Source organism: Pteropus alecto, unplaced genomic scaffold (genome assembly GCF_000325575.1).
Source record: "Pteropus alecto unplaced genomic scaffold, ASM32557v1 scaffold22, whole genome shotgun sequence".
NCBI classification, from domain to species: domain Eukaryota; kingdom Metazoa; phylum Chordata; class Mammalia; order Chiroptera; family Pteropodidae; genus Pteropus; species Pteropus alecto.
The window spans coordinates 1,777,289-1,789,313 of NW_006434839.1; the positions used below are offsets into that span (position 1 = coordinate 1,777,289).

Genomic DNA, 12,025 nt, shown 5'->3' on the forward strand with positions numbered 1-12,025 from the left:
TCAATGACGTTCTACAGATGTAACTGCCATGCAGATCAAAATATAGGACATTTCTAATGCTTGAGAGGATTCTTTAGTGTCCATCTCATTCTCAAAAATAACCATTTTCTGACTTTTATCTCAATTCAGAACTTACTGTCAAATGGTATGATGGAAAACAAAATTTATAAAAATATGTAAATATGTAAATTATATAAATATATAAGATACATACATAAAAGATAAAAATATAAATATGAAAAAATAATTTTAGAATCTAAGAGAATTTGGTTGTTAATTCTATTATTCCTTCTAATTTTCTATATGTTTGAAATTTTTCATAATAGAGCTGGAAAAATTCGAACAACATAGAATAAAGGAAAACTAGAAAGTCCATCAACAGACGCATAGATAAACAAAATGTGGTATATACATACAATGGAATATTATTCAGCCTTACAAAGAAGGAAAGCCTGACACATTCTACAGCATTGATAAATGTTTATGCTAAGTGAAATAAGCCAATCACAAAAAGAAAAGAAAAAAAATAATACATGATTCTATTTATATGAGGTACCTAGAGTAGTCAGATTCACAGAGACAGAAAAGTAGAATGATAGTTGTTAGGGCCTGGGGAAAGGGGAAATGAAGAGTTATTTAATGGATATAGAAAAAAGTTTGGCAATTTTATAAAAAGTTAAACGTATACCTAGCATATGATTCAGCCATATTCTACTCCTAGGTATTTACCCAAGAGGAAAGAAAACATATGCCCAAAGATTTGTGCAAAAATGTTCTTAGTTGCTTTATTTCTAATAGTCTAAAATTAGACATAACCCAGAAGTCCATGAACAGGTGAATGGTTAAACACATCGTAGTCTATCCATAGAAAGAAATGCATTACTGATACACGAAACTGTAGTTTACCAGTGTACAAAAGTAGGCCTGCCTGGATCAAAGAGAAATTTACATTTATGATTTTGATAAATACCTTCAAGTTTTGTTTCATAGGTCTTGCTTAGTTTTGCACTGCTACCAGCATGTATGAGATGCCTATTTACCACAGCTTCATCAGCAGAATATGTTGTCAATCTTTTAGATTTTTGCCGCTCTGATAAATGAAAACTATCTTGGCAGGTTTGAGTGAAGTTGAACACCTTTTCCTATGTTTGAAGACTGTTTATGTTTGTATTTCTGTGAGCTGTCTTTCATGTCCTTTGCCCATTTTTTTAAATTGGGTTTTTGGTCTTGATTGTAATTTCTCAACTCTATCAGAAAGATTATATGCGATTATCTGAAAAGCAAATGTTTTTTACCAGTTTGAATTTGTCTTTTGCCTTTGTTTATAGTGCATTTGTTTATTTTGCCATCTAAAAGGTTCTTAATTTTATGTAGTTGAATTTAATATTTTGTCTCCTATGGTTTCCAGATTTTGCATCATAAAAGCCTTCTTCACTTGAGGTTATAAAGGAGTTTGCCTTGTTTTCTTCCAGTTCTTTTATGGTTTATCCCTTTCTTCCTTCTTTCCAGATCTAAATCTTTGATCCATTTGATGTTTGCCCTAGTATACAGTATGAGGTATAGATGAACTTTTTTTCTAGATTGGGTATAGTTGTCCCAACAAAAATTATTAAAAAGTTTATCTTTAACTTATTTCAGATGCTGTCTTCATTCTAATTTTCTTTATGTGTTGGAGTCTCTTTTGGTCTTTCTTTTGTGTTCCATTGGTCTGTCAGTCTATTCAACAGATACTATCATGAAGGAGCAAGCAGTACAAAAAATCAGCCTACAGAAATGGAATGAAGTATTGATTGATGAGTTTCCCTTGGTGATAGAGCAGAAAACCAAAATTTTGCCTACTGATGAAATAATACATACACCTTAGAATCAAGTGCAGAGAAGCATAAGGAAGCGTAGGTTTATTTGAAGATCATATTACAGGAGTGTGTGAGGGAAATTACCACGAGAACTAAGGGTAGACAGCCCCAGTTCATCGATGGCCTTATATGCCATGTTATGGAATTTGAATTTTGCCCTATAAATAATGGGAAATTTTTCCACAGACTAACGAAATGTAGGATTTTATTTAGGGGTTCTCTGAGTTCATTGCACTCTTCAGCAGTCTGTATATGAGCTTCAGATTCTGCAAACCCCCTGAAATTTTATGTCAGAAGGAACATCTGATGTTTTCATCAGATCCACAGAAGCCTGACACACACCACAGTTAAGAATACCTTCTTTAGACAAATATCTATGGAAACGTGATAGGATAGATTGAATGGGGTTTAAAACTAAAGCTAGGGTTTCCAGTCAAGAAGTTTTTGCACTAAGTTAGGTAGACTATGAGTAGCAGAGTGAAAAAGTGAGCTTTCCCTTCAGTTTATTATCTTTGGAAGATACAGCTAATTCACAGTAGTTATGTTCTATAAATCTGTTGCAAACACTAAATTACTAAACCACTGATCCTAGGGGATATACAGGGTTACCGTTACATAAATGAGCCAAAGGTGGCCTCTGTATATTGGCCCCTAGGTTGTTTATTTTTTCACAGCAGGCTGGGGTCCATTAGCTTAAAAGCCCGCTGGCATAGGGCACTTGTTTACAGTATGAGAGCTAGAACTAGAAGGCAGAGTGTCACCGTGGTCAGCCTCAGCTGGGAAGGCGCTTGTCGGGCAGCTCAGATTTTTCACTGCTCTGCACATGTCCACAGTAGCACTATAGGTATTGATTTTGGGGTTATAAATAAGTTTTAGGAAGTAGATAAATTCACAGATACGGAATGCACAAATAAAGATCAACTGTACCAACCCAGTTGCTTGCATATTTCCAGTGATGAGCCTCCTCCTTCTAGATAAACTTTTCCCTTACTGGCTGGTTTTAATGATTATATTGAACTAAAATGGCATCCTGTTTTTTCTAATCATGAGTCCTAATTTGGCTTTCTGGATTATTCCCCCTTTAATATACTATTAAATTCCGCTGTGTTATATTCACTTTTACTCGATTTTCCCCACTAGTGTAAAGATTCCCAATTTCTTTGCAAACTTTTGGTTTGCTAAGTACCTTAGTGATTTAAAAGAATGGAACCTTAATTTTATTGTTACTAACACATCCCTGATGTCTCCACTCCTCTCCCTGACTGAAAATGGCCTCATCTGCCTCACTTTAGTCCACACTGCGTTTGCCAGTTTTCTTTCAGTTATACATTATTCAAATGCATTGGAGGGAGAGGCATGTGCATAAAAGGCCGGGATAGGGATAACTTCAGATATACAGATACAGCTCTCCAGTGCCTGTTCCCTCCCCACTCCCATGTCATCTCTACTTTTCCCTTAATTAGCGTCTTTCTGTAACCAGATTTTCTCAATGGAGTGGGAGAGATGGCCACTGAGGGTTCTAGATTTCTATCCTTTTGGCACACTGTAACTACAGTAGAAAGAGGAACTTTTTTCAACCAGTGTCCATCTGTCAGTTGAGGGAAGAACTTTGGTCATATTTGGGCCATATTATCTAGTACTAGATCAGTTGCTGTTACCAGGAACATGGGAAACTGATTAGCCAGCCAACGTCATGTATAGCCAGAAAAGTAGCAACCTTTGATCGATATAGCCTCTCCAGTATCATGTGGATTTTTAGGAAAAGGCAGGTTCCCCAAGGAAATAGGGATGCTAGGCAACTAGACAACAAATATAAGTTATACACATTAAGACAAGTGTTTAGTCAGTAAGGTGTCTCTGAAGGACCATCAGTGCGATTGAAGGATTACACAGTTTTTAGCTTTGAACAGTGTTGAATCAGAATTGATTTTGCTTTAAATGTTGACATCTCTTATTCCTCAGTAGTGGGTACAGAGGGATCTGTTATATATTCTGTTCTTTTTTATATGTTTAAAATATTTCATCATTTTGATAAAAACTAAAAATTTTGCTTTAAGTTGGTGAATAATAGATATTTGTCAAATTTCCCTTAAATATAAATTCGCTCTAGAAATGATGTTATATCTGACGTAGTAATCCATATGACATTTTAAAGGTATTATGAAAGTAAGTTCCTGAGTTTTTTTTAAATGATGTGAAAAACACATAATTTATTTCCTTTATCTCATAACATATATTTACGATATGATAGGTACCTGCAAGGTGTGGAGTTACAGTCCGGGACAGTCTAAAGAAAGCACTGATGATGAGAGGTCTAATCCCAGAGTGCTGTGCTGTTTACAGAATTCAAGATGGGTATGGTTTGTATGTGATGTGAAATTTTGTTTAAAAGAAAAAAACTGAGACATTAAACTTTAAGGTTTTCTATATGATCTTTATCTAAACCTAGGGAATTAAAAATCAACTTTAGAAAAAATTATTAAATTATATTAAGTTTAGCCTAAAGAAATCTTGTAGATCCTTCAAGGAGTTAACATGAGATAATTTTGTATGGTGATAGTGTTTGTTACTCTGATCAAATGACTTGACTTGGAATTTGAGATTCTTATAATTTTTGAACCATTTAAAATATGACTTATTTGAATAATGGACTGTTCCCACAATCCCCTGTTTTTAATACAAACTTATAGTTTCACAAAAGGCTTGTTCAGACTAACATTTTTATATTGAACTATTTCAGAAAATTGTGCCAAGACACTCCTCTCCCCGCAAAAATTTTGAATCCTATTTTAAAAATTACCTTTTTTGGGGCATATTGTCCCTTGAATACTCTTTTTCTTTGGATAGATAAATCCATACCTGTGATTTTTTTTTATTATTTTTATTTTTTTTTTTTTTATGCCAGGAACAATCCACTTTCTGCTGTTGTAGGTCTTTTCTGGAGCTGACTTGAAGAAAAGAGTACATCTCTTTACCCTGCTGTTTGTCCAAGAGTGATACCTTTATTTGGGGTAAACTTAAAAATTAATTTATTGCCATTTAAATTTCTAACGATGGAAGACCAGGGAGCCAAACCTCCCTCACCATTACTAGCCCCTCAATAACCAATTTTCATATCTTCAGCATGAGGTACATGTAGATTTTTAGGTATGATCACCAAGAAAGGTTTATGTCTGCACTTTTCAGAGAGAAGAAGCCAATTGGCTGGGACACCGATATTTCCTGGCTTACTGGAGAGGAGTTACATGTAGAAGTGCTGGAAAATGTCCCACTTACAACACACAACTTTGTATGTACCTTTACGTTTTTTTGCATTATAGAAAATGTTTGTGTTCTTGTGAATGAATTTTTATTTAGGAAGTGTAAAATGTGGGTAAATAATTTGGGGATTGATATTTTCCCTGAGTTAATCATTTAAACTAAAGTATTTAGACTAAAGAGTTTCATTTTAATCACTATACTTACTTTTAATTTAAGAAAGCAATACATGTCCATTATTTAAAAAATAAAAAAATTTGAATGATGCAAAAAGTATATCAAGTAAAAAAGTGAAAATACCCTATCAGCGGTAAATATTCGTTACTAGATTATGATATAGTCTTCCGAATTCTTTCTCTGTATACAAACATGTACGCTTATACCTGTAAGCCTAAAGTTTTCTCCTTTCTTTTTTTTTCTCCCTTCCCCTACCATCCCTTCATTATTTTCCATTCTTTCCTTTTCTTACACTGAAAATGTTATATTTTTTGTGATATTCTTCACCTTAAAAAAACTTAACAGTGTGTCATGGACATCTTTTAATGTCAGTACACCTACCTTTATTTTTGTAATGATTGCATAATAGTCCATATGAGTAGCATAAATTCAGTATATTTAATCATTCCTCTATTACATAGACATTTAGGGGTTTTTTTTTTAATTGATTAAAGACAGGGCTAAACAGAATCTTTCTGCATACACCTTGACATATTTGTGTAATATTCTGAAGGATGAGTTAATGCAAGTGAAACAGCCCTCCTTAAAGACTTAAGGAAGACGTTAAAACTCTCCTTGAAGAATTCTCCCTTTATCATTTGCTAAAACCCAGTGTCACCAGCACGAAGTCTGAAAAGTAGGTCCTGTCCACCTTATAGATGAGGATACAGTTCCCAGCACTTAAGAACCTGCCCTCTAAAAGGGTAGACAAAAGCCAAGATTAGAGTGATCTATAAGGCAGGAATGTGTTTCTTACTTTTCTATATATATGGAATTTTAGTAATATGTTTTTCCAAATGGGTAGTTATTGCTACCCTTTTGGCATCAAGTGTTTTTCTATGCGCCTTGGTGATTTAGTACAGCTGGGCTCCGAAAGCAGCCAGTTGACAGATAACTTCCTTGGGAGTTTGTGCTTTTGGGGCGCTCTCAGTGGTGAATAACAAAACCGGGTATTTCAATAATTAAATCATCTTTTAGATAAGTGTAAGATATACTTAATGTCAATCAGATTTACTATGTAGCAAATAGTTTTCTAGTGATGACTTAAGAAGTTCATTACTATTGATTTTATTTTAACTTGTAGAATTCTGAGTGGATAAATCTTAAGATTTTTAAGTTTTTAGGAATCTAAAAACAGTTGAATTTACATTTCATAGTGATTGCTACTCTTTTTCTTAATTATTTTTCTTAGCTGGAAATCAGATATGGGGAGGTGAAAGAAGACCTAAGTTGCTAACCATAAAATAGTATTAAAATAATGCCTCAGAAAGGTCCTTGCCATAAGAGAAAAATGAAAGCAAACTGCAAGTTAGTGTCAGAGTGTGGAAATCCTGCCAGTAAATGTTTACTGAGAACCTTCCATTTGTCAACACTGTGTCTGATCTGGGGATATAACAGTGAATATGAAACACAGTATCCTGGCCTTAGAGTAGAGACAGATGAGTAATACGAAAATTTCATAAACACTTGTAGTTATTATGTATGTATGAAGTGCTATAGATAGATGCACAGAGTAGAGACTGCTGTCCTGCCCTTCGAGGAGTCAGGAAGGTGTCCCAAAGGAAGGCGTACCTAAACTAAGGTCTGATGGATGAGGGACTAGCAGATGAAGAGTGAAGGGAAAAGAACTCAAGACAGAGTAAACAGCAATGAAGCACGGTACCTTTTCAGCTTTAAAAAAAAAAAGTTCAGAGTGGATGCTACAAAGTTGGGGGTGGGGGGGGCGGTGGTTTACAGTATAGCAAGAGTTATGCGTGGATTGAGGAGAGTCCAGCTCATGAGAGTCCTTGTAAGCCATGTTAAAGATTTGGACTTTTCTGCAAGATAATTGGAAATTTAATGATTGTAAATGGGAGAAGTGTGATTAGATTTGTGTTTTAGAGCAGTTCTGAGTGCCATGTAGAGGCAAGGGTACAAGCCTGTGTTCTGCTTTGAAAGGGAAAGAATTCTTCTCTTTGTGTCTCTGTGCTGGATTTTGCCGGCTACTCAAGGAATGCTGCTGATACCTTCTGGTTTCATAGAGTCCGATATTAAAGCAACTCCTTCAGTATTTGCCTACATCCCAGGAGCCCTTGGGAACTGGTGAGGTGGAGGGGGCGGGGAAAGTAGAGAAACAAGATTTGAAACAAGCCACATTGTCAGCCCTTCCCATTTTCTACAGGCAGGTTAATGTTCTGCTTCAAAGAGCCCCGCACCTTACAAATTAATGCATGCAGATTGCCTGGTCTTTGTCTCCCACTCGTTTACCATCCATGTCAACATGCTCGAATTCAGAATAAGCCTAAATTGTGGCCCGAAAGAAAAGATATACCTTCCTGTGTCCTAAATCTTTTTTGACAAAGACACACTCACAGATAAATGTCACTTCCAGTTTATACTCAAGCGCACACCCATGTTTTCCCCTCCTCAAATGTTTTCCTCTCCTCTCTGCTTCCCTCCTTCATCCCCTCCTTTTTTGTCTTTTTTTTTCTCCTTTACATATACAACCAACCAGTTACACAGTTTTCAAGTATAAGTTGGTGACAGAAAGAAAGACTACAATTGATGAGGGAAGAGAAATAAGGGTTTCATGATATGCAACAGATTATCAGACAGGTGAAGGCGTGAGTAGTTAGCAAAAAAGAAAATGCTGATTCCTGTGCAGAGTTTTGTATTTTTCTGTGCTTTATGTCCTGATTGTTAGCAGGATAAAAGATTCTTGGTTTTGGTCAATAGTGGTCACATAATATTAAAGAAGATTTTCTAATTTCTTGTATATCCAGAGAGAAATGGAAAAGGAACAAAGCTGAAAACACATCGTTGCCTTTTAAATCCCCTAAAAAGTGATAATAGAAAAAAGATGAAGAAAACAAGAGCCATTTTTAAAACTGCCTAAATGTCCTCTAAAGGCTAGAATGGGTGATGTGCCAAGATACCATTTTCTTGATAAAACATTTTTAAATAACTTATTATCCCATTAAATATATGCTTATGAGAAGAGTTTGGTAAACTGTAGGTGTTGAGATCATTTTACTGGATCGTGAAAAGCATAGAGTAGAGTAGAAAATTCTAATGTATATTATATATAGTTAGGGTGAGTATTGTTATATGAATACACGTGTGTCCTGGGTCATAATGTAAAATATATATGTTACTATCATTTGTGATTAAAACTGTCTGAAAAACTAAGATGAATTGAAAATATGCAGCAAAGGACAAAATGGATGTCACCCATGCTCTCACCACTTTGAAATATCCATTTTAACATTTCGACATTTGCTTATCTTCCTTACATTTTCTGCTTATTATTTACATGAAATGAATACTTTTCAAACAATTTGTGACTTAGGTAGTTATCAAGTTGGGGCCTCCTTAGCACAGTTCTGTTTATGTGACCCATGTTGTACATCATTTGCCTCTGATATGGAGTCTTTACATGTTGTCTTTTAAGTTTCATATAGAGGAATGTTCACAAATACATTTAGGTGTTCTAACCCTCTAAAAAATAACTTATTAAAAGTATTTCTTACTGTCTTTTAAGTGATTTTTTTTGTCCCTTATCCTAGTTAGTAAATTTAGGTAGGGTTGTTGTGATTTTTCATACAGTTACAAACTAGTTTTTTCTTTTATAAATAATTGTTTTTCTATTTTAATCAAATGTATATAGTTTTAGAATAGTGCATAATGAAAAATAATCTGTTGCACCATCCCCTGCGAGCCTCTAATGCCAGTCTCGAGAGGAAATCACTCTTAATTTTTAATGGTGTCTGTTTTAAGTTCTTTTGGCGATAATTTTCATATTACTAAATAATAACTTTAAGCCACAATTTTTTGCTTTTTCAACTTTAGACATCATTTACTGATTACCGATTCCACAGAGAATTAGTTCATTCCTGACATTACAACCTGCAATGTGTTCTTTTTTGTTTGGGGGGTTTTATGGTTCCTCCGTTGGATACCTTTGTAACTTTAAAGCGTAGGTAACCCTTTGTTTCTTTTCTGTTAACACCAGTAAGCATCTCACCTCCCTTCTTCATACAATTATTAAATGGTGCTCTTCTCCTTTCTTTCACCTCTGTTCCTCCTCCTGTCACATCTCTTTTACTTTTATGTAGTCAAGCTTGAAATTAGTTTTGAGTCTTTTATTCATTTCCTATCAAGATGTGTGAGTTTTTTAATTGGATAGTGGATAGGAGATAATACATGTAGTCCATCTATTATCGTGAATCCACTGGTTTTCCTTTTAGTATCTTAGTGTATAAGGTAGTTCTCATGATATAAACATAGAAAAGATTATCTTAAACAAGAGCGTAAACAAGTTGATTTATAAAAAGATTCTTGCAAGTTTTTGAAATCCTCTTATGATGTTTTATTTTGCAGGTACGGAAAACTTTTTTCACCTTAGCATTTTGTGACTTTTGTCGAAAGCTGCTTTTCCAGGGTTTCCGCTGTCAAACATGTGGTTATAAATTTCACCAGCGTTGTAGTACAGAGGTTCCTCTGATGTGTGTTAATTATGACCAACTTGAGTAAGTAATCAAAAGAATCTTTTCTATCATTTTACGTTTACCTTTTCTAGGATGTCTTAGAATCTGTGGGAATTTTCTGTCCAGTAGAGTTATTACAAGGGTTTTTAAAAAAAAAGTGGTTAGGGAATAATATGTAGTATAGCCTATACTTGACTCCAAAACTGTACTTCTGGTTCAGCTATACATTTCATTTATGTTTTATATTCTCTTTTTAATTAATAAAGATCCCTTGCTCTTTGAAATTGCTTTTAGATGATTTTGGGGAAGATAGAAGTGTCATTTCCATTAACCGTATATTTTTGGACCACAGATTGGGGGATATGATTCTGTCAGCTATTTTGTGAATTCTGTTTTCTCCCCCCCCCCCCCCCCCGCCCCGCCTCGTCTTTCTCTCTCTCTCTTTCGCTCCCTCCTTCGCTCTCCCTCTCTCCTCTCCCTCTCCTCCTTCTCCCTATCCCTTAACCCCACCCCTAAGTGATTTTAAAGTAAGATATAAAGTCTTTATACCTAGCAGATCTCTTTCTAAAATTTCTGTTTGCTTTTTCATGGTAGTTTCTCTAATAGATTAGACTGAGATTTTTTTAACCTTTGTGTGTGTGTGGTGTTGATATTGCTGCTGCTAAGGTCTTATTACTTTTCTTGATCACTTGAGCAAATAGAATTTAGCTCTGAACTTTAAAGTATGTTGTAATGATATAATCTAACTTCACAATGATGATAAATTTTCTTCTAATTTCTTAACCATAAAGCATGATTTTTCTCCTCTGATATGTAGAAATTTGCTGTATAGAGCAATTGGTTTTAGATTCTGTTGCCTTTGAAAATACAATATAATTTTTTTAAATGAGCCTTTAGACAAAAACACAACTAATTGAATTAATCATTTCTGAAAGTGGAATTTGATCTCAGATATTTCCTTTAACTTTATATTCTGGTATATGAAGCTTCTGGGTTTTGCACAAGTTAGGTTTGCTTTGTTTTGTTTTTGTTTTTGCCTCACAGTTTGCTGTTTGTCTCCAAGTTCTTTGAACACCACCCAATACCACAGGAGGAGGCCTCCCTAGCAGAGACCACCCTTACGTCTGGATCATCCCCTTCCGCACCCCCTTCCGATTCTATTGGGTATGATTTGACTCCTGCTGTTCAGTGATGTACTATTTGAGCTGATTTCTTTTGGATCTTTTGGTTTATTATAAAACTTCCTCAACATTTTGATTGTTAAAAGGGACGTTTATTCAGAAAACTTGTTTAATTATATAGTCAGGTATTTAACATGCATTTGGTACAGATACATGAGATTAAAAATGACAAATTTTTTCAGGACTGGTCTTGAAAAATCAATCAACAGGTAATTTAGAGTGCATGCCTTGTGCTCATCACTTTATTAGGTAATTTCACATATAGAAGTACATAACTTCCATTTAGAAAAGTAGCATTAACATATGAGAAAATGGCAAACAATTTAAAAATAGTAAATAATTATAATCTGCAGTTTATGATATACTTTTTAAACTATGTGATAAGGACAGTATTACCATATTTATAGGGGAAGAGAGAATACAGAGAGTAGTCAAGAAAATTTAATGAAGAAAGTGGAATTTGAATTGGACCTTAAAGTATTTAGAATCTGAATGAACCTAGGGAATAAAGGCATGGTGATCCAGGGGTGGGGTAGGGGTGAAAAAGCATAAATAAAGCATGGCAGGGATAGATTTGGGAGATAGTGAAGAGAAGCTGATCTAAGTCGAGAAGATGTGTGTGTAAGACTAGATTACGAAGAGTCTTGGAATTTAGGCTGGAATTTACACTTGACATGAAAGAGGGGGAAGGGAATTAAAGGTTTTTGAGCAGAGGACTAACTTCATGAAAATGGTTTTAGGGAATCGCTTAGCCATGATATACAAATAAATTGGTAGAGCAATGTCTGTGGTGAAGAAGGCCAACAAAGAAGCTGTTGGCAGTGAAGACAGTGACAAGCAGTGAAGATTTGAACCAGAGTGAGGGCAGCATGCAGAAGGGATGGATGTTCATAATGTATACAAGAAAAAATATGGTCTTGTTAATTGTGGAGGATAAAGGAGAGAACTAACTTTAAAGATAACACAAAGTCATCACATATTCAAGCTTTGTAGTAGGAAAAAAGATGATGACAGGTCTAGTAGATATTAGTTTGCTTTGGAGCATTTC

General features: G+C 34.9%; 1 protein-coding gene across 4 annotated transcripts in view; it reads left to right on the top strand.

Moving 5' to 3' along the window:
* The window catches only part of BRAF (B-Raf proto-oncogene, serine/threonine kinase), a 122,596-nt gene that overhangs the window by 51,948 nt on the left and 58,623 nt on the right, over positions 1-12,025 (top strand). For all 4 annotated transcript variants that reach the window (XM_025045907.1, XM_015588360.2, XM_015588361.2 and 1 more), the window contains exons 4-7: positions 4,108-4,211; positions 5,043-5,145; positions 9,690-9,838; positions 10,841-10,960. In XM_025045907.1, the coding sequence (XP_024901675.1) occupies positions 4,108-4,211; positions 5,043-5,145; positions 9,690-9,838; positions 10,841-10,960 (476 nt within the window). The remainder of the gene's footprint in view (positions 1-4,107; positions 4,212-5,042; positions 5,146-9,689; positions 9,839-10,840; positions 10,961-12,025) is intronic.